The sequence below is a fragment of the Pteropus medius genome, unplaced genomic scaffold, assembly GCF_902729225.1.
Source record: "Pteropus medius unplaced genomic scaffold, Ma_sr-lr_union100, whole genome shotgun sequence".
Classification (NCBI taxonomy): domain Eukaryota; kingdom Metazoa; phylum Chordata; class Mammalia; order Chiroptera; family Pteropodidae; genus Pteropus; species Pteropus medius.
In genome coordinates this window covers 4,290,662-4,314,141 of record NW_024354875.1, presented here as the reverse complement: position 1 = coordinate 4,314,141, position 23,480 = coordinate 4,290,662, and the positions used below count along the sequence as shown (strand labels likewise).

The window sequence follows — 23,480 nt, the reverse complement described above, 5'->3', positions numbered from 1 at the left end:
CACCTTACGGAGGTAAAGATATGGCCTAGCCTGGTTTGCATTACCACCTTACAAGTCACGTGCTCCAAATAAATGCTTCATAGCGAGTGATTGTGATAAGGAACTTTCTCAGAAGCCATACTGTAAAGCAGTGGTCCTCAACCTTTGTGGCACCAGGGTCCTGTGCTCCTATGAGAATCTACTGCCTGATGATCTGAGGTAGAGCTGAGGCAGTGATGCTGGTGCTGGAGAGCGGCTGCAAATACAGACGAAACTTCGTTTGCTCTCCTGCCGCTCACCTCCTGCTGTGTGACCCAGTTCCTAACAGGCCACAGACCAGTACCAGTCCGCAGACTGGGGGTTGGGGACCCCTGCTGTAAAGGATTCTTCCTGAAAGCCTTTGGATGTATGATTGGGTACCTTCCCATCCTAGGTCTCAAACACAAATATGTGAGTGTAGTCTGTCCTTGCTGGAGGACAGAGGTGGTGACCAGTATGTGGCCTAATGAGAAAGAGCCAGAGTAAAGGCTGAAACCTACTTCCTTGCTTCTTATTCCGCTTGCCCTTAAATAAAGTGTAGGCAGAAATCACCTATAAAAGGAATTGAAGGATTTGTGTTTTAACCTGTGATTTCCTACTAGGAGATATCTCGGCTAAAAAAAAAAAATTTACAAATCCTGGACTTCAAAGGAGGTACAACTTAAAGTTTGAGTATTCACTTCTCTTGAGGTGAAAGCTACTGAAACTAATCAGAAACTTTGTTTAACCATCCACGACAAGATACCAGTAAATGTGAAAAAGAACATTCAATCAGCCAACCAGCAATGCTTCATTCTACTGATGTAGAACTGCATTTTCACACCCTGCCCCTCGCCCTGTGGTGGATGGAGTGTAGTTCCCACACTTTGATCTGGGGTTTTGTCATGTGACTTGCTTTGGCCAATGGGATATTAATAACCATGAACCAGTGAGAGGTGGGAACTGTGCCCATGAACCTGAGCTGTCCTCATGCAGTTCTGCAATCACATAAGAGCACATGCTGGTCCCCAAATGAGATGTGTGTTGTAGACATGGACTGGAGCCAGGGACTAAGCCAACACTGACCACCTTAGGTCAGCTGAACTCCAACTAACCTATAGACCAATAATAGAGAAAATAAATATTTGTCATAACCCACTAAGATTTTGAGGTTGTTACACAACATTACTGTGATGAAAGCTAACGGTCGTAGAGGGCGATAGTCATTCATCATCCAAACTTTAAATACTTTTTGTACTTATGTGGGACAAGAAAGGTCACCTTTAGTAGACATTGCTAGTACTCGACTGGTCAATTTAAGTGAACTCTGAATAAATAAAGAATTAGACAAAATCCTTCTATAGATTTGGGGCTGAATTTAACCATAAACAAGTGACTGAGTCAAATAAAGTGGTTTCATGAGATACAGATATGAGATCATTCTTCACATTGTTTCTGGTTAGATGTTTGGGTCTCTTAGAAAGCAGAATTGAGTAAAACTCATAACAGTAAGCAAATAATCATTTTTCACTCTCAAGGCATAAGATAAGAAAGGAGACATAATTTTAAAACTCTCAAAAGAGGGTAGACATTTTAACTGATATGTGATCGAGTCAAGGTAAATTTTGCTGTGAAGAGATATGAAAAACCCACCTGGAGTGTGTCCAATCCAGTAGACCAGAGACCCAATGTGAATTACTACAAATGCTGTTTCCCCATAGTCCCTCACAGGCTTATAATAATTTAGAAATACCTTAACTCTTAGCCTGTGGATTTGCATTTGGTTTATCTCTCTTGCCAGGTCTTTTACTCTGGGGGATGTTTAAGACAGTGACTTCTCATTGATCATACCTGGAGGTCCATCAAAACCTGGAGGGCCTGGCCTCCCAGGGTAGGTGACATTACAAGAAATCGTACCACCTGGAATAAAAAAAGAAAAAGTGGCATTCACATAATCGATAACCCAATGTGCCATAAATCACAATTCGATCAAGATGTTTTTCACAGATTATATGTGGAATTCAAAGGAAAACTCGAAAATATCACAGATCACTTGAACTACTATTATTCCAAATTTCTAGAAAATATGACCTAAAATCTGAATTTCAGCTGTCAGAGCAGTTAAAAACATAAGGGGACTAGGAAAAATATTAGTTCCAAGAAGTATCCGTTTTAATAACATAGAATAAATAACGCATTGATAGGTCCCTGGATGTTGAATACAATGGAATCGGAGCTTTGATAAACCATGAAATAGCAGCAAGCATCCCTGAGTTCAGCAGATTTAGCCCCTAGTTTGGGTGTGGGGGAATTGGGTAAATGGAGAGACTGAGCAAGATATTAACAGCTACCGTTTACTGAGGGCCTGCCGTGGGTCAAGCGCTTCAATTATATTGTCTCCTACTTTTCTAATGACTCTATAATGTGGTTATTGCCATCCCCCATTTTAGTTATTGAAGAAAATCAGACTCCAAGATTGTGCCTCTGAGTTTCCTTCTCCTTGAAAATAGAATGTTACTCTTTTATAGTAGAAACAATATCTCATAATGTACTATTTCATATGCTCTCAAATCAAAAACACATGAGATGAATAAAAATAATGCTAGATTTTGATGGGTCCCAGGCCACGATTTTAAATCTTATTGAGTTCCAAGATATTTGCCTTTCTATGTTGTCAAAGTAAGAACCAAATATATTATTTTCTTCTGAAATTTCATAAATAACGATGTAGCTCAAGGTATACAGACATAGTAGAAAAGAAAAAATTTAAATAAATTTTTTTTCAACCTTTTAAAAGTTTTCAACTATAACACTGCAGGTCACTTTATAGTTTGAAATTCACAAAACTGTCAAATATGTTTAAAACCTCTTCTTTTTTCTCCCTAGAATGCTTACGAGTGGATTTTCAGGGACAATGATGTACTTTTTAAATAAAATATTAGTATCTTTCAGTTATAATATGCTACATTATCTCAAAATATTATAAAAATTGTTATTTTGAATACATGTATATATGTAATTTTAATACGGTAAGATTATATCATTGTTACTGAGAAATGAAAGACAGGCAATTTCGGTACGTCAAACAAATAAATCAACAAAGTCAAAGATATCTTAGCATTTTAAGGATTTGTTTTAAATACTGATCGTGCTGCAATGCTTTTATTTGTTTGACAACATTCAAGGTTCGGACAGCAGCTCGATGGGATTTTATTTAGCGGTTCTGCCACAGCTATAATATCTTGGCCCAGAAGAGAGGCTCACTTAAGCCTCCACGACGTCACTTGACATTCTGTCACACAGAACGTTGAAAATTACCTTTCTGACCCTTCATGCCATCCGGGCCCCGCTCGCCTGGTCGGCCTGGATCTCCTGGTTGGCCCCTTTCTCCTGGGGGACCAGGAAACCCCAGTCCTGGGGGCCCCCTAGGTCCTTCTCTGCCAGGGGGACCTGGCGGTCCAGGAAATCCTTGGTCACCTGGGACTGCGTCTTCATGATCCCCCTGGGAACGTTTACATCGTCAGTCAATTACTGATCTTAGAAAATCCATGAACGCAAGGCGGTCATGGTCATAGGCTGATGAAATATATGCAGAAAGCTCATAATGCCAGGAGACAGTGACTTAATAGCAAATGTAAGTTAAAATAATTAACTCGGAATCTTCTAATATTTTACATACATATTTACATATAAGTGTGCTTGGGTGTGTGTGTGTGTTATGCCTCAAATACAGAAAGCTATGCAGTTATGATATCTTTAAAAAAATAAGAAATTTTATGTAGAACTTTTTTGATATTAAATATAATAAAATATTTGAATACATAAATTAATGGACATAGTGGGCTTGCAAATTGAATAAGTTCTTATGCATTCGAAACTGGTTTCCTGCATTCTTACGAGAAGATCCAGGAAGCGACTCCATCGCCCTCCACATCTATGAACAAGGGGCCGACAAATCCTTTCTCCTTCTGCATAAGAATTTGAACTTTAGTTAACCTTTTAGTTCTGTTTCTCTGGAGACATTATAAAAATTCCATGTCAACTACATCACTAGGCAGCATTCCTTATGGTAAAATCAAACCCAGTTTGCAAAACTTGTATCTGGTCTGGAAGAACTATAAACACCTGTGCAGAACCCTTGTTGACGCTTCCTTGAATGGTGGCTCCTGGAACTGCCGAGTTCCTTGTGCGATTCCCGCAAGCTATCCTGTGACAGCTCTTGTGGGGAATGAGGCTTTCAAGTCAGGCTTGCTCACACATCTGCCAGAGGTGGATCTCATGTCCTTCACCTCAACTGAATAAGCAGATCGTGAGGAATGGCTGATGCTGCCCTACTGGCAAGTGGAGGGTCCCTTGTCTTCTATCTTTCTGAATAGCCTGGTCCCGAATGTGATATATAATAGTCTGTGAGTCCGCATTGTTTCAAAGAATCTAGCAAGACATCCCACAATGGGGGTGTTATAAAAATTCCTCTCCCAATTTGATCTGTAAATATACTTTGTTTTTTCACAATTAGCTTAGTACATAATGACAATTGCCACTCAGTGACATTGGTTTCTAAGTAGTTTCTCAAGTGGAAGAATGAGTTAAACAAAGATTACCAAGTCTAGAGCAGAGAAGATTATTCACGAACTTGATAATAGCTGAAAGGCCAGAAAGCTATAAACACCATCTAACCTGATTTCCAAGCCTCTGTTTCTTATTCACACTATTCCGTCTGACTGAGTTCCTAAAAAAATCAGAACATGGTTCTTCCCTCTTACAACACTCTCAATGACAGACAGCACAGTCTGGTGGAAGTACCACGTGCTTTGGAATATGGCAGACTGGAGTTTTCATTCTTGCTTAGCCTATTTGGTAGATGGATGACCTTGAGAAACATACCCCAAGCCTCTATTTCCTTACTGTAAAGGTAGAAAGGTAATCGCTCTTCAGAAGATGACTATAATGAGCAAATATCTAGCCCAGTTCGATGACATTATAAGCATTCAGAAATACCTCACCTACCCAAGATATTTTAAGTTTCTAAGCACTGAATCATGTTTGTCTTTTCTTATGACCTTCATTACCTACACATGGTCTCCACCCAAAACATGCTTGAAAAATGCAGAAATATCATTTATCAATGAGATTTTCCATCAGCCAATACCTTAATTTAGTGGATTTGTACTAGTTCACTTTTTTGCTTTCCACGCCCCTCATATGCTTCTTCACCAGGGGACAGAACTGAAGATAATTATCAGGGCCTGTGCTCTATCCATAGAGTCAACTGAACAGAACTCAAATCAGTGGGGAATTCACAGATACAAGGGATCCAGGACCAACACGAGAACAACACAAAGACCAGGGACAGAAAATCTTGCTATGACTGAACTGCCGCTCAGGAATTTAGACCATCTTCCATGATGCCATACTTTTTATAACCATCTTTTTGTGGCAGTGAATCAAAGGTGACTCTGATTTATAGCATGTTGACACTTTACTGAGTTATAATTTTTTTCAGAGAAGGGGAAAATAGTTGTTTTGTGACCATGTAAGGAAGTGAAATTCTATAGCAGGAGAAGAATTATACATACTGGGAGTCCTGGATCCCCCTTCTCTCCAGCATGTCCATCCCAGCCATGTTGTCCCGGCTGCCCTGGAAATCCTGGGGGCCCATCAGGCCCTCTTTCTCCTTTGCGCCCTAGGAACAAAAGCCAAAAGATATTCAAGCCCTTATCAGCAAGGGGTGAAGTGGAAGAAATTATAGGACTAAAAATAAAGGAAATGACTTTGACTCTATGTCGGCTAGTAGAGATTCCTCTGAGTTCTTTAGTTGACTAAGTCACACAAACACAACTACGCAAAACTGAAGAGAGGAGAATGACAATTGCCAAACCCGCTGAAGCTCTTATTTGAGGAATATTCCTTTTCTCATTTTGACAAGGAGGTTGAATATGGAGGTGCTAATCATGGCAGCATCTGCTCCTGCTTGCGTGATGTCAAACATGATACCCCATCTCCTGCCCATGGTGAATGGGGGGACAGTCCACGGTTAGACATTTGACCCAGGTCAGTCTAGTCCTTTCTGAATTTTTTTTCTAACTGGAGCTGAGATGATAGAGCTGTCTTTTATATCTGGCTCTAAGAACTTGGAACTGCCTGGAACATGCCCACAGCCCAGGGAAAGCTAATCCTGGGGAAAAAAATACACGTGGCACAATGAAAGATGCAAGATGCAGGGAGAGCCTACTAAGCAATCGTCTCAAGTAATCCTTACATCTAACCTTTCATATTTTGTTTAACAAAGTCAATAAATTACTTTTTTATTAAACTACTTCATGCTGGATTTCTGTCACATACAACCAAAATATTCTTGATTAATACAGAATACTATAACGCAGTATAATGCAGCAAATCAAAGAAGGTCAGCAATGAAGTTGTTGACAACAATAAAAATTTGAAGATTTGACTAAAGGAGTGTTTAAGTTCTCAAACAACAGACAGGATTTGAGGTTCAACATTCAGTGAAGGACAGAGAGTATTTTTTTAAGTAATCTCAATAATCCTAAATCTTGTTATAGATTTGATCTGTGGTCACAGGAGAAATAAATGCAAGAGGATGGTTCATATATCATTCATAAAATGGCAGGGAACAAAATAACTGGCAAGGCTCACCTTTAACTCTTGATACAACTGTGTCACCCTTTTCTCCTTTGTCGCCAGGTGGTCCTGAGGCACCAGGTTCTCCCTTGATGAAAAATAATAGCAACAGATCAGTTTAACTGTGACGGGTCAAAACTTAATAACATTCATATATGTCTAATCTCTTCTTTCCTTCTAATCACCTGTTCTGGATTCTAGCTTGGCACGCTTGGTCTCCTTCTCTTCCCTGCCTTCCAAGGTGGGTCCTACCTTCCAAAATTGAGGCTTTCGAACTGTATATGAAAGCTGGTGGAATCTGAATATCGTCTGTACCTGAGTCAATAAAAATGTATCAATACCAATTTCCACAATGTACTAGGATTAGGTAAGATATTATTGGGGAAAGCTGAGTGAAGGGTTAGCGGGAGCCCACCGATTGTTGTGCAACTTCTTGTGAGTCATAAAAGAAAACTTTATATCAAAACGAAAATTTATCATTAAAAATCTCTTTAAAACTCTCTTGGGCTTCGTAAAACAGAATTGGGAGGAAAGAGGAGAGTAGGTCAATCGCAAGGATGGCTGCTGGAGCTGAAAGTAGAGGTTGAGGGACGAGTTTATGATCAAAGAGATTGATATTGAAGGGAGTTAATGAGCAAGAGAGGGAGAATAAGAATCTTTTCTGTAGAGCAAGTAAACAACTAATTCTACTTGATGGGCTCATCATCTTTTGACTTCAACATTGTGCTAAGACTGGACTACTCGGGTCATGTTTTTTGTGTCACATATTACTGAATATCAAGTCATGTCAAAAATCTGAAAACCTATTGTTTGTATATTAGAGTGGCCAAGCATTATAGCAAATATAGTTATAGAAACATTAAACATAGCTTAAGATTATTTATCTGGTGACCTCGATAATTAAGAAATGCAAGAATCTGGAAGGTAAGAATGACTGAGAAGACCATTTGCTTTGCTCACACACATGCCACCTTGCCTTATTTTCATACAGTCTCACAATGTGCTTAATTTTATTTTTAACCGGCCCTTACCAGTTTACATGTAGTGAACTATAAAGAAGAAAAGGCACAAGAGAGATACGCACAATGGCAGCATCAAGCGGTAAGAATGAAAAGAAGCCAAAAAAGGTCCCCCACAAGCATAAAAACTCAAATGAACAAAATGGTTGGGAGCTATTTAATGTAGAGGAAATAGAGCCACACACGCAGCACTCGATACCCAAGAACGTCACTGCAGTAACGCATCCTGTGTGTAACAATGTCTATGAGGCATCACCAAGGTGAGTGGAACAAATTTCTTAGTGGAAATAGCCAAATGAGACAGGAAAGGAACTTTAGAAATCATATGGTGCTAATATGGAATGAGTATTGCTGAAATTCTTATTTTTACTCTATATGCTAAGTTACAAGCGACAATGGGACAGGGCCAAAGTAAACGGCATACGGTATCCAGCCCAAGATGTGGATAATGAAAATTTCTTCTGATGGATAGACTCTTAAGACAGAAAATTATTCAGATAGTATTTGAACCAATTGCTCTCTAGACAGAGAATGCCTGTGGCATGTTTAATAAATAAGACCTCAGTACGCCAGAAGAATGGGTATGACGTGGGGGTCTGAGCAGTTTATTAGCGAGCACATTGGAAACTTAGAACGTACTATAAATTGCTCTAAGGTTTTGCAGATACAGAATTTTAATTTCTAGAGTCAGATCATAGGCTTAGTTGAGCTAGTAAGAAAAAAAAAAAATTACCAGCACTGTCTTTGGATTGCACTAGAGACATTTACTGAGAACCTACCAAATGCCAGGCATTATTCTGAGTCCCAAGGACACAGCAGTTAACAAGATTGTTTTGCCTTTTTGGCACTTAAAGTCTAATGTTAAACCTAAGAGATTCCTGAAGCAAAGGTTCCTGGCTGCTTTGGAATTGAAAGCTACTTTTCACGATTCTAAGACCTGAGATCACTAAACGTGTGTTAATATAACAATAAAATCTCAGCAGCAACAAAGACGTCCTCTCCGCTAGGCATGTACTAGTTGTTTCCTATACAGTCTAGATCAGTGCCTTCAAACACAGGTGCCCACTGAGGCCGTGCCCTTTCCAGGAAAGTAGGTGGGTGGTCATGGTGTGGACTGGAGCATCCAAACCTCCTCCCATAGGCACAGCCTCCTCTCTACTTCTGGCAGCAATGAGAATGCACTGACTTCATGTTAATGAACTTCTAATTTCTCAAGGGTGGCCATAAATCTCATATTAATAATACGAAAAGAAACACCACGAGGACAAAAGCAAACATGCCAGCAGGTTGGATTTCGCCCGTGTCAGTTTGAGACTTTGGGTTTGCTCTGCAACTCCTCAGGGACAGTGATCTGGTCATCTTGTTCACTGGTGTGTACTTACAGCTCTCAAAACAGACTATTGCATAATTGAATTCTTACCAACAAACCTGTACGACAGGTGTTGTTCTATCCATTTTATAAATGAGGCACTGATGCTCAGAAAGACGGCAGTGCTCGGCAATGTCAGGGCTGGGATTTGAAGCTGGGTCTGCCCTGGTGGGAAACCCCCAACCCAGAGAGTGCTCTCAGGCCGAGGCAATGAGTACAAAGCCTTGGTCCAACTACGGAAAATGTAACATTGAATTTGAACCTGCTTCCCTGTTTGTCACTTTCCCATCCATCTGTGGCTGCTGGAACCAGGCACCAGCATAGGAGAGAGGCGATGCACAGAGAAGTGAGAGCACTCACAGTGATTGTCTGTGGTTCCTTCGTGCTCCTTCCTCTGTCCATCCTCTTTCCCTTCTTTTCTTTCATAGTGCTCTATAGCAGTAGTCTCTAACTGTGGCCACAATGTACAGAAGCCATATGGGCAGAATCAGACACAGAACAAAGATATCAGTAATACGACCAGTCCAAAGACTTAAGCCCTGGAGCAACTGAATTACATAAATCTTCGCCAGGAAGGACAACCCTGGATGAACTAGTAAGCCACACTCTAAGATGTTCGCCTGAGAAGCAACTCAATAGGAAGCCACGACAAATAGTTTAGAGATCAAGAAAATCTTCATTAAGAAGATTAAATAACAACAAAAAAATGACTATGATAAAATGTTAAAATTATCGCTTCTCGGCCTTTTGGCTAAGATCAAGTGTAAAATGTTAAATTAGAAAAGCTGACGATAAAATGCAAATGAGTTAATAATTGCAGTCAAGTCCATTCAACATCCATACGTGAAGGACTTAGCTTCCTACTGAGTAGACTTTACAAGTATATGCTCTGCAAATCCGACAAGGGGGGTGCAGGGAGAATTTACTCATCACTCCCACTTAAGGGTCTAAGATGGGAAGCTTATCTTCATAAGATTTCCTGGGTAAAATGCAAAAGGTAGATGGGTACTGATGGCTGGCTCCAGGTCACCTCAGGATTAAGCCTTTTAATAAGAAGGGGAAAGGAAGGGTGTCTACAGCCTCCAAAGGGACACCCGAAAGGCTGTACCTCAACCTGAGTCACTCGTAATGGTCAGCAAATGAGAGACATTTTGAGACAGATCTCGTCCACTCTCCAGCACTGAATATCACAGAATCTCTGACGATGCCAATATTTATATCTCCAGCCTCTACTTTTCATTTGAATGCTTGAATCTCATCGCCCTTGCCCATCTGACATCTCCACTTGCTGATCTAATTGGCATCTCAAACTTAAAATGTCCCCAGTGATTATGCTTCCTTTTCCCAACCTATGCCTGCTCCTCACACAGGGAAGTTTGGCTCCATCCTTTACATCTCTTCTTCCCATATCCCATGTCTAGTTTAACAGCCAATCTGTTAGCTCTATCTTCAGAATATCTCCAGAATCTGACCACGTCCCACCACACCCCTCACTACCAGGTTAATCCGTTCACGATCATATTTCACCAGGATTACTGCAGGGATCTCCCTACTTCTTCCCTTGTTCCTTATGGTCTGTTTTTAACAGAGCTACCAGAGTGATCCATTTAAAACAAATGTCAGATTGTCTCTCTTTTCTTAAAACTCCCCACCGGCTGCTCTGTGTCACCCAGAGTAAAAACTCAAAACTAATGCACCTCTAAAGCTCCACACTCAGCAAGGCCTCCTCACCTCCAGCTCTTTCTTTAACTTCATTTTCACCTGCTCTGCCCCTCACTCTCTCCACCCAAGCAATACTAGATGATGATGGCCTTTATTGCCACCTGCCACACTGTGTATTTACTCATCTATCTGTCACATGGTGTATGTCTGCCAATAGAATATGGGCCTCCAGAGGGCAGAGACTGTGTTCTGGTCCCTGCTGTATTCCCAGCACCTGGAATAGCACCTGGAACATAGCAGGCGCTCGATAAATGTGAATCAAATGGATAAATGAATGAGTGAATGAATGAATACAAATAATTTTTGGCCATTAATATATTTATCGGTTCAAAATATAAAATATATATCACACTATAAGTTAGAAGGAGGTCCAATTGGATTCTCTCTGTCTCTTTTAACTAGAAAGATTGTTACTGGTAAGAATTACTCACTGGTGGCCCTGGAGATCCTTCAGCACCAGGAGGGCCCGGGTGACCTTTTTGTCCAAGCCACCCAGGGAGCCCCAAGTCTCCCTTACTACCCTGCCTCCCAGGAAGTCCTGGAGGGCCTGGTGAGCCCATGGGGCCGGGCTTGCAGGCACAGAGCCCCGCATTTCCTAGACAGAGGATAAAAGGCAACTTTGTCATATTTCCTAAACAAAATCCCAATAAAGGCTTTACTATACAAAACCAACAGTGAAAAGAAAAACATAAAGGGTCTGATGTGCACAATTCTTACTGCAGACAACTGATAACGTGATGTGGGGGCATGGGGCATGGTGTAGGGGTACCCAGGCATGGCCTATGTGGAGGGACATATCGTTTCTAGACAAACAGGGTGTTTTGAGTCTTAACGAACTCATCCTGACAAATTCTAGGGGAAAAGCTGATGTCTAGTTCTACTGAAGAAACTTTAATAAGAAGAAAGCTTCTTATTTTTAAGAGTTTAAAAATCTTTTATTTGATTCCTAGTAAAAAAAAAAAAAAAAAGTTTCTTAATTGGCTCCTGCTAAAGAAACAGGAAAACAGGGAAACAGCAAAAATCAAAACAAACAAACAACAAAAAAAAAACAAAACAAAAACAAATTGGTTAGCATATAAACCCTGAATATTTAAAGAAACAAAATAATATTTGAAGAATTATTAACTATATTGAATATTATAATTGATAATTCAGTGCATTGCATCTTCTAATCATTCAGAATCTTTAGTATTAAAAAATGTCTTTAGGGTGGTCAAACTCCTCAGCTCTCATTCCCACCTGTCTCAGTCAAAAAGGTACTAACAAATTTAGGGTGAAGGAACATAGAGCTTCTAATGAGTTTGAAAAATATGGGACCCACAGAAAGAAACCAAAATAAAAGATCAATGCTGTTCTACTTCTGCTTCTTTTAAGGAATCAAGAGGATCTTGTGAAATTTGCTTCACCACTTTGAAGCAAATTTCATGACAGGTAAATGTCCCCTTTATACTCTAAGACATGAGGATTTGACTTTTGGGTAAGTTCTAATCACATCATGAACACATCATGAAGTGGAGTGCTCATAGGGTATAAGATGAGGAACAAATCTAAACGAAATGCCACATTGTACATTTCATAAATGCCTCTCAATCCTGCATATGTTGTTGACTTCTAGGAGTTCTACCTTTAATGCATACTTGCCTTTTTCTCCTTTTGAGCCTCTTCTTCCTGGAGGACCCATTTTGCCTTTTACTCCTTGTGGTCCTGGGTGCCCAACACTACAATATATAACTTTACAGTGGAAAAAGGGGGCGGGCAGAGAGAATCACATCATTTTTGTGAATGTCTCCTACAGAACAAGTAGACGTGCCTCCTACGCGCACGTTTTCCCTTCAACCCCATTCTTTCTTCCATTCCTTTCCTGTGATTCTTTTTCTCTGATACAAGAATAGATATGCAAATAGACCATACAATTGTCGCAGCATGCTTCTCCTACATAATCATTGGTAAAGCCATTCCTAAGCTCAGCCCTAATTTAGTGGGTTGCAGAGAAGGTAATGGACAACAAAACAAAACAAACAAAAAAACTAAAAGTATATGGCAAAGACCTTTTTTCCTCTTTAATAATCAATAATTACCTAATGAAGAAAATATAAAGCAGAGTTTGTAAAAGAAAAAATTCAGAGGCATCTGATTAAAGATGATATATAAATGTAAACAATAAGCTCCTTGTTCCCCCGAATTCCAGTAAAATAGCAGATAGTAAAAAAATGTTATAAAAAGGCATAAGCCTGCAAGACAAAAAAAAATGGACAGAAAACAAGATGTAATAATACTTAGCAGACTCTAAAAGCTGAATTCTAACCAGGCAGGGGAAAGCGGAGAAAGAACACAATTTACATGAGAAATTTCTCCCAAAGTTCAGGAATTGGTACCTCTGAAGTAGAATGACAATGAGGCCCCAAACAAGGTGATTTGTGAAACAGTTAAACCATAAGATCCCCTGCTCAAAAATTGCAATAGGATAAAACGATACCTCCCCAAAACTGGAGGAAACAGACAATGCAGCAAGAAGAAAAATTTAAAAGGAACTACATAATTTAAAAAGCAGATGAAGGAAGCCATTTCATCTCTGCAACATGAATAGGCTGCTGCAAAAGGAAACACTATAAGAGAACAATAGCAAAAACCAAATCCTTAGAAATTAGAAAAAAATATATGATTGCAGAAATTTAAAAATTTAGGAGCAGAGATGGAAGACAGATTTGAGAAAATCTCCCAGAAAGAAAAAAAAACTTAAAAGCACAGTCCAATTTAAAAATGGGCAGAAGACCTGAACAGATATTTCTCCAAAGAGGAAATACAGATGGCCAATAGACATATGAAAAGATGCTCAAGGTCACTAATTATCAGAGAAATGCAAATTAAAACCACAATGAGATAGCACCTTGCACCTGTCAGAAAGGCTGTCATCAATAAATCAAGGAACAACAAGCGTTGGCGAGGACACAGAGAAAAGGGAACACTCATACACTGTTGGTGGGATTGCAAATTGGTACAGCCATTATGGAAAACAGTCTGAAGATTTCTCAATAAATTAAAAATGGATATACCTTTTCATCCAGTAATTGCACTTCTGGGTATTTATCCAAAGAAAATCTAAACAATAATTCGTAGAGATCAATGCCCCCTTATGTTCACTGCAGCTCCATTCACAATAGCCAAGATATGGAAGCAATCTAAATGCCCATCAATAGATGACTGGATAAAAAAGGTATGCTTCATATATACAATGGAATATTACTCAGCCATTAAAAAAATATGAAATCCTACTGTTTGCAACAGCATGGATGGACCTAGACAATATTATATTGAGTGAAATAAGTCAGAGAAAGATAAATACCATACGATTTCACGCATATGTATAATTTAAGGAATAAAAAGAACAAACTAATCAAAAACAGACTTACGAATATAGAGGACAATCTTGTGATGTACAGAGGGAAGTGGGGCTGGGGGGCTGGGAGAAAGAGGTGAAGGGTTAAAGAAGTACAAATTAATAGTTGATAGGTGGTCACAGGGATGCAGAGCACGGCCTGGGAAATGCAGCTAGCATTCATGTAATGGCTAGATGGAGAGCCAAAGGAGAGAAAGAGCAATTAGGGGGATCATTTTATAAACTATATAAATGTCTAATCAATGTACTGTATACTTGAAACTTATAATGAAATTAAATTTAAAAAAGAAAAATTAAAAGGTGAATAATAAAGATGATAAAGAGAGACATGTAGGATTGAGTCTTTGATAAATCTAGAATCTAAAAAGAGAAAATAAGGAAAAAATAAAGGAGAGAATACTTTCAAAGAACTACTCCAAGAATGTTTCTACCTAAAGATTAAAAAAAAAAAATTTCCCTAGAAATGTAGGATTTGTTTTGGATTGCCTGCAAATAAATGCAAATGTACCCATACAAAGGCCAATCAATTTCAAAGAATATCGAAAACAAAGAAAAATACATAAACTTTCAAACAAAAGATCAAATATTTCAAAGTCACTGAACTCTTCAGTGACAACACGGTAAGCTAGACAACAGTGGAGAACGCCTTCGGAAACCTGAGGGGAAAATACTTCAAACCTAGAATTTTATACTCAGCCAAACTATCAAATAAATTCCACAAGTGAAATAAAGGCATTTTGGACAGGTAAGATCCTTCGACCTATACCTTTTCTTCAGAAGTATAATGAGAAAGTAAATCATTGAAAGAAATACATGAGTTGTGAAAACAGAGATGGGAGATGGGGAGGAGAGAGAGAGAGGAAGAGAATTCATTCTAAGGACAATGGTAAAGGAAGATCTTAAGACAGTGTCTCTTAAGACAGATCTTAAGGCAGATCTAAAATACAATCTGATGTAACCTGAACAGGTCAAAAAGCTCCAGGAAAGACTTGTGCAAAGAGAATACTGAGAGAATATTTAATGAATTATATGTATTATTAGAAGATTTATACAGTGCTGGGGGGTTGAGGTTGAATTAGCAATAAGTACATTTAAAAAACAAGTAAACACACAAATAAACAAAAGACGACTGTTAATAAAATGTGCTGGAAAATAATAACATATAGTGTTGTATCACTGAACCAGAGAAGAGCATTTTATAACTATTTATTATAAATTCTGAATATTTACGTAACCAAAATTTTGATAATAACTATATTTTCCAATGTGCCCATGTGTGGTTGGGAGGGAGGGGGAAGAGAGCTACATGTATCTTCTGCAGAGGGAAGTCAAAAGATAATGCTCAAACAGAAAAATTAAGAAATAACAATATAAATATGTTGAATAGAGGCAAATAACAAAAGATCAGGAAGGAACAGGAGAAGGGGTTGCCTGTGATGGCAGTTCTTCGTGACTGGCTTTGTACAACTATTTGACTCTTAAGCTAGGTCTATATATAATTCTGATCAAAATTAAAACTATATTTAAGAAATAAAGCTATATAAATTTACAAAATTTTATCATCGGATTTAACTTCTCCATCAAATATTTTTATGTGCATTCATGTGATCAGCTAACATCAATTTACTTTTTCTGTAGTATTAATATTAACTCGGGTCCTGAAATGTTCGATAATTTTTAAATACTTAGAAAGTCGAGTTCAACATAAATGCCAATGAATGTGAATGAGGAGCACTTTACCATCTGATCCTGGAGGCCCCTGCAGTCCTGGTGCTCCAGGCAACCCAGGTGGTCCCGGGTTCCCCAGTTTTCCTGGAGCAGAATCAGGTCTCCCAGGAATACCCGCTGCCCCAGGAAATCCTGGGTGACCAGGAATCCCTCGCGGTCCAGGGTGTCCCATTATGCCTCCAAAAGAATTCAAGAATGAAAACCAAATATAGTATCAATTTAAACTTTTCTGTAGATAAAATCAAATTGGTCTATTTTTCCTTAGGCTATGGAATTTTTTTAAAGGAAAAGAAAAGTAGTTAAAAAAATAATTGAATATCCCAGCTATCAAAACACCTCACCTCTGATGAAACAATCACACAAGTGGAAACTAACAGGTTTGAGGAATCAGATTTTCTTACCTTTCCCTATTCTTTAGGGTTATTGAGAAATAAATACATATTATTTAATTAAAATTATTTTTTTTCAATCTTTCCACCTTGGTGAAAATATTATAAATAAGCACATTAGCACCCTTAGTAAATAAAAATATGAACTCGCATAATCACTTATGGAGAACATAAAAAACCACAGCAACCTTGGTTGGTGGGAAAACACAGAGGTGCTGAATTCGAGCCTGGCCTCTCCCTCTCCTGCCACGGGTACTTAAGTAGGTTATTTAGCTTCTTTAATCCTTTATATATCTACCTCAGAGGCCTGTTACAAGGATTAAATAAAATAATCCACATGAGAAGCTTAGTGCAATAACTGGCAATATAGCACACGCTCCTTGGATGATTAGATGTTCAGTGTGTTCAAAGGTCAACACGAGTAACGCAGCAGCAGTTAAATCCTGTTTCCCCTTGATGTCCTATTCCCCTCGCTGGTGGCTTTGGCTTACAGACAGCTGAAAGCCCTCATGTGAAAGTGACCACATCTCCTGTGTTTTCCTAAGCGTGCCTGTTCTAGAATCTCTTTGTGGAAGACTGTGGTTTTTGAAGATGACCACCACACTCGTCCCTCACACTCTTGGAGAACTTTGACACTGCCCCATCAAGAAATGGAGCCTTCAGCTCCCTTTGAACGTGGCGGGTTTATGTGATGGCCTGGACTAATGGAGTATGGAGGGAGTGATGCTAAATGGTTTCCAAGGCTAGACTATCAAATGTGAGTAGGCTTCTGCCTTGTGAGCTGAAATGCTTGGGACCGAGTCCTAACCCACGGTAAAAACAATCTCATTGCTCTGAAGCCACCATCCTGTAAGGAAGACTAAGTTAAGTGCAGAATCCACATAGATAGGCCCTGAGACTATATGAGAGATGTAGGCAGGATATAGACGCATGGCCAGTCCTTGGGTTCCAGTTCCAGCCAGCACACGGCTGCAAATGCATGGAAATCCCTGATCTAGAATCACTCAGCTGAGCCCTTCCTGATTTCTTGAACCACAGACAGAGCGAAAGGTAATGGAGAAGAGCCCAGTTGAGACCTCCGTAGTAGACGCCTCACAGTGTCCCCGGCTTCACCTTTCCTTGCCCTATAGTTTAACAATAGATGGTCCCCTGGGGCTTGACCCAGAGCTTGGAAAGTCCCCTGCCACAGAAAATTGCCCTGAAGCTTATGATTAATGCGCTTATGCTTACTGATCACAAGCCTTCTGGTCTAGATCCCTTCCAGACTATTTGTCTTGTTCCTGGGTTGCTAACGCCACCAGAGGACCACGTTGGCAGAGGGATGGCTCCGTGAAGCGCGACAGACCTCCCTCCAAAGGAACCATCATCAGCTTCTGGAATAATGCCCAGATTTTCCCTTAAATAACCTAAGCTGGACTGAGAAAGACAGTCAGTTTTTGAAAGTGTTAACCTGCTGCCTTCTCAGATCACCAATGCTCTGACAATAAATGCTCATTCTAAATATCCCAACTCCTGTGTCAGTCTATTGGCTGAGTGGCACAGACTGCACGACCATCAGACTCAACTGCCCTCCAGTTGCAGTAATATAATAATTGTTATTATTTTAAGCCCTTAGGTTTAGACAATTTGTTCAGCAAAAGACAACTGAAACCCTGTGAGAAACCAGTAATATGGCATGCTAGTTAATAATGGCTTTTATTTTTGTGTGCACACGTGCTGGGACTCTGCTTATATTTTCATGCATTCTCTCTACTCTTCAAACAACCCTGCTAAATTTGTACCTTATAGATAAGTCGTGGAAAATTTTAGACAACTATAAGTAATAATAATAATAATAATAATAATAATAATAATTACTAACAAAGTAAGTCTTTACTATATGCCAGGATGTAATCTAAGAACCATATACTTATTACTTCTTTCGGCCTTAACAAAAATTCTATTTTGCAGATAAAAAATCTGAGGCACAGAGTGGTTTAACAAATGCCCGGGATCACACAGCATACAAGTAATAGAATCTGGAACACTCTTAATCCATAGTAAAAACGCATAATTATTTCACTGTACTATACTAAGTGGCAAGGCTGTGATTCAATCACAGGTGTCTGATTCCAAAATCTTGCTTATCCCATGGTAAATACTGTAGGTGATTATAAAATAAAATACGTATAATAAAAGCTATACACCCTGGTGTACTTAAGACAAAATGAACATTGCTCCCGTGGACTCGGCTGCATGCCCTTCCTAGGACCTGACTCGGTATCTCTGCAATTGGTCATTGGATGAACCTGGATACTGTCTGATTCCAGGGAAAATGCTCAACTATCTTCTGGCAGGGATAATGAGTAACAGTGGGTGGCATATCATAGCCGTGACTGCCCATTTGTAGAACATGAAATCAATTAAATTGTGGCCAGCATTAAACTATTTTTTTTTTAAGAAAAGAATGGAATAGAAAATAGAATACGTCACATGCCATAAAGATATTTTGTGAAATTTGTTTTTCAGTTACATGCATATGTGAGTATATATATGTGTCTGTGTGATGTAATATAAATGCAATATGATATAAAATTATTTCTTACTATGGGTTATAGTGAAGATTTGAAAGTCACTGGGTTAATTCTTTTTTTTTTTTTTAAAAAAAAAGGCTTTTAGAATTAAGAAGATTCCTGTTATATTTTGGGTTTGAATCTGCTAGACACGTGTCACTTTCTCCCACTGGGATTTGATTTCAATCTGCTGGAGGCAGTATTTTATTATAAATAAGTCCGAGAGGAGAAATCTAAGACTAGGGTCAAGTGCTTCCTGACCGACACAGAGTACTCTATGTGATTTAGATAGTCCTGGGTCAGTTAAGCCAAGGCTATAATATCTAAAGATTAAATGAACTCAACAAAGCTCTACCTTTGCAGCCATCAGATCCTACAAAATGAAAGCTAGATTCATGAAAGATTGAACAACAACTTTGTAGTTAACAACTGAATATCTCAGGAAACTTTTCAGTCAGTGAATGTAACAAGACTGGATAAAATTACATTTATTCCAGACTTTTCTCCTCAGATGTTTAATCAGTTCTCCTGGGATCACAGAATGCAAATATCCTCTAAATTTCTATTTCTAATCTTACTAGGAATATTAATCAGCACAACATTCGTAGGAGTTTAAAAAGTCCTTAGGTCAACATAATTATTTCCCAGGATCTTCATCAAATATTACAAAACCTGTGTTTTGTTTTTTTTTTCTTTTTTTGCGGGCGGGGGGAGAGCTGGGTTTTTTAACTGTTTTTGTGTGTGTGTGTGTGTGTTTTTGAATCAAAATTTTATGCTTTAAATCATAGCTTGTATTTCCACATTCAGGTAAGAGGTTTAAGTTAGGGTCTGGGCAGATCACTCAATTTTGATAAGTCGATGTCCCAGAGGGTGAGAGAGACTTGAAAACACACTCTAACCCCAGCAGCAGCTTCTAAATCTTATCTGCATGTGATAATCTTGCGAAAAGCCTGTTATGCACACATATTCCTCACCACACCCCTGAGATCTTGATTGAATATTTCCGAGGTGCGGCCCGGGTACCTGGATTTCTTCCAAGTAAGTGATTAATTGATCTGTGTCCAGTGGTTCTTAACCCTGGCTGTACATCAGAAATATGAAGCACTTTGATAATAGCAGATGCCTGGGAGTCCAGCATTCTTGGTCTGGGGCAGGCACATCCCTCAGTATTTCAGAAATGCTCCTAATGTAATTTTAGTACCGCCTAGAGCTGACAACTGCTGGTGTGGACCAGGATGGAGCAGACCTGGCTTATAAAAGCCAGTGGATTCGTACCTGCACAGGCTTCCCCTGGTCTACCTGCGAGACCAGGGGGACCAGGGGTTCCGATGGCCCCCATTTCTCCATAGCGTCCAGGGAGGCCTGGATCTCCTGGAGGACCTGCCAAAAATAATGACACGTGAATATAATAAACATATATCTGCATTTTAAAACCCACACACAATTACTTTTTAAAGTACAACTAGGAGACTGTTTTGCAGTTTCTCACCACATCTTAAATGTTATATCTTGGATGCGAGCCCCTTCGTCTGCCTCGCCTCTGTAGACACACGAACTTTGGGTGCTGCTGTCTTTGTCATTGATGTAGGCCGCTCTTTTCTTACAGGCAGCATCTTGATAGGTCTTAGTCAAATGGTTTTACACATATTTCAACAACTAAAAAGCCAACTTTCTGAAAGGTGACATAGTAAAAACCCCAGTATGTAGTTTCCATACTAAAATGAAATTTGATGCCTTATGCTGATAGAGTTGAACCAAGCTGCATCTCTCTCCCGGTGCTTGTATGTATTCATGATGTATTCATGCTGAAGTTCATATATTTAACCTGCCTAGTGTGCCAACTATGGAAATGCTGGGCCAGGCTCCCCTGCCAGGGCCACTCAAATCCCAGCTGCAAATAATTAATGGAGGAACAAAGTGAAGCACAAACCTCTGAGTGGAAGAGGTGGAGTTGCCAAAAGTCCTGGTGGCCCCGGGTACCCGCGGTCTCCAGAATCCCCCTGAAATCATTCATTCATTCACTTCTCTTAGAGATATGAACATTTTTCTCATGTCATCTGGCATTAAATAAATATTAGAAGGACCAAGAGCGCATGCACATAAGAAATAGGTTATAGGCTGAATGGAGAAATGAATGGTTTATAAACTTCTAGGAAGAACAAAGGCTTCTGACCTCCTACCTATGAGCAGAAGTAAATAACCAACTGGCAAAGTTTTCCCAAAAGAAAAAAAAAAAGTGTTTTTAACTCCAATAAAATGATTCTCTATTCATAAATTAGATATCTCTGAAGCCATGAAGGTTTGTAGATATACAATGAGTATTAACGTCTAACTTGGCACTCGAGAACAAATATTTTATTCACCTACAAGATCTGAATCTATATTTTGTTTCACCAGCAAATACTGTCCCCCTTAATTGTGTCTACCTTAATGCCACCAAGGCTTGTCCTGAGCAAGGGCTGAATGTCAGGTCACAGAGGTTACAAAGGAAAGAAAAACATTTTATGGTGGTGAGAGCAGAAGGCATCCCATGGCCCGTGGCCCATGGCTCCTGTTTTTAATCGTAATACTATATGATCCCTATGAAGCTTTTTAAACTTTCATTATTATTCACATTCAAAAGGGTCATTGCTCAAAAGTGAAATGTAATTATCACCACATGCAATAAAAATAATATGTACGAAATTAACTGTCTCTCAAAAGTTACATTTTTTGAATCATCTTCTGAAATACTTTAGAAAATAAATTAAATAGCATGAAAGACGGAGAATTTTATCAGACAGTAGTCAAATACGCTCACTTTTTTACCTTTGGGCCAAGAAATCCAAAAGGCCCGGGATCTCCAAACACTCCTGGCTCCCCCTACAAATAACCAGAAACATGCCTTTTATAAAAAAATGTGATTGGGTATCAAATGATCTCATTCTCGTTTAATTTGAACAACACATCAACCCACGCTCACTGAGATTCTGTGCAAAATCTTAACACCGCTTTTGGGCTGCAACAGCATTGTGCTTTAGTTTGTGCACCCGCAGCTAAATTATATAATTCATAAAACGGATGAGTCTCTAATTACTGTGTGCGTATTTGCGTGCACTGGCACAACTTCTGAATGACGCCCAACTGCATTTACACATGACAATGCATTTATCATCTCCACGATGGTGTACATTTACCTTTAATCCTGGAAAACCTGGAGATCCGTGGGAGCCAGGGTCACCCTATTCAATTCACAAAAATCAACACAAACAGAATTAAATTCAAATGTAGTTCGAGGATCATGTTTTACCTTCCAAGACTGCTCCATGGATATTTAATCTTATCTGCAAAGATAGCTGAATAAAAGGAAATAAATATAAAATAGAGTCCATTTCTTTATAACATTTACTATTTTAATTGATCTTTAGTCTTATCTTTAAAAAAAATTCACGTCCTTGCCAGCGCTTTAAATTAAGAACATGGTTTTATTGTTGTTCTTCCTTTTTAGTTTAACTTAGCGCTTATACTGGGCTGAATATTTTTAGAATCATTGCAATATAATTTGTCTGGAGATTAACAGTTGCTCTATGCTTTATCGGCAATCGAAATTACGATGGAAACCAATGCTGTCCCATTAAGTCTTAAACCTAAAGCCAATGCCCGTGTGTGTTGGGGTCTGGCTTCCACAGTGATTCTATGAATGGGGATCCCATTAGTGACATGGATGGTGATGTTTGAGGCCTGATTCAGTGTTTTTCTTTTAGATCGGTTCCTTCTTTTATCAAATAGGTTTAAATGAACAATTCCAAGCTACTATCGCACTAACACTGAGCCAGGCAGGAAATGCCACAATCCTGTTACTTCCTGCCAATTCTTCCATCTTCCACTTGCCTGTTTTATCTAAATGATGTCAATGGAAGGGGTGTTCTGGGACATTTAGCTATTAGACAATTCTTGGTGTCAAAATATATTATTCCTAGTTGAGGTAATCCCACTTTTCAGCTCTCCGAAATACTGATCTGGTTTTATAAAAATGGGAGAGAGAAATGCCTCCGAACTCACGGACGGCGTGAATAATCCTTACCCGAGGGCCTGGGAACCCAGGAATGCCTTTCTCTCCTTTTGCCCCAAATCCAGGTTCTCCCTGAAAAAGATGGCAACCTTTAGAATGGTTTAAAGAACAATACTGCAGCAAAAGAGAATGCAAAACGAAAGGAGAAATAAAAATTACGGCCAGCAGGTTAAGAAAATCAACTACTTTAGAATAGACACCCTACAGGATTATGATAAAATAGTGAAAAATTCTAGTAACATTTAACATTTAAAGCAATGATAAAGACTGTGCAAAATTAAAAAAAGAAGAAGAAGAAGATAGTACATCATACAAATATAAAAAGGTACTTTAATAAACTACCTTGGGTCCTGGTAGTCCTGGTGGTCCAATCACTCCAGGCATCCCCTTTACACCCTAAAAATCACAATGAGTATAATCTGGCTTATGATTATTATTTAGCATACTGATTTCAATCTCTTTCAGAAATTACCTTGTTCGACAACCATTCTACTAATTTTTTAAGAGGTTACTCTTCAGCTTCGCTAATTAGCAACTGAGATCCAAGCTCACTTACAAATTTGACATTACTCGGGCCAGTTCTCTGTGAGATGTGTAGCATCGTGGGGCACAGT

At 39.1% G+C, this 23,480-nt stretch overlaps 1 protein-coding gene across 2 annotated transcripts in view; it reads right to left on the bottom strand.

Moving 5' to 3' along the window:
• Positions 1-23,480, bottom strand: part of COL4A4 (collagen type IV alpha 4 chain) — a 112,460-nt gene that overhangs the window by 45,204 nt on the left and 43,776 nt on the right. For both annotated transcript variants that reach the window (XM_039855781.1, XM_039855782.1), the window contains 13 exons: positions 23,209-23,262; positions 22,879-22,938; positions 21,992-22,036; positions 21,624-21,677; positions 20,746-20,815; positions 20,091-20,195; positions 15,887-16,051; positions 12,391-12,480; positions 11,181-11,344; positions 6,655-6,727; positions 5,574-5,680; positions 3,316-3,499; positions 1,849-1,917 (listed from right to left, as the gene is read on the bottom strand). In XM_039855781.1, the coding sequence (XP_039711715.1) occupies positions 1,849-1,917; positions 3,316-3,499; positions 5,574-5,680; positions 6,655-6,727; positions 11,181-11,344; positions 12,391-12,480; positions 15,887-16,051; positions 20,091-20,195; positions 20,746-20,815; positions 21,624-21,677; positions 21,992-22,036; positions 22,879-22,938; positions 23,209-23,262 (1,240 nt within the window). The remainder of the gene's footprint in view (positions 1-1,848; positions 1,918-3,315; positions 3,500-5,573; positions 5,681-6,654; positions 6,728-11,180; positions 11,345-12,390; positions 12,481-15,886; positions 16,052-20,090; positions 20,196-20,745; positions 20,816-21,623; positions 21,678-21,991; positions 22,037-22,878; positions 22,939-23,208; positions 23,263-23,480) is intronic.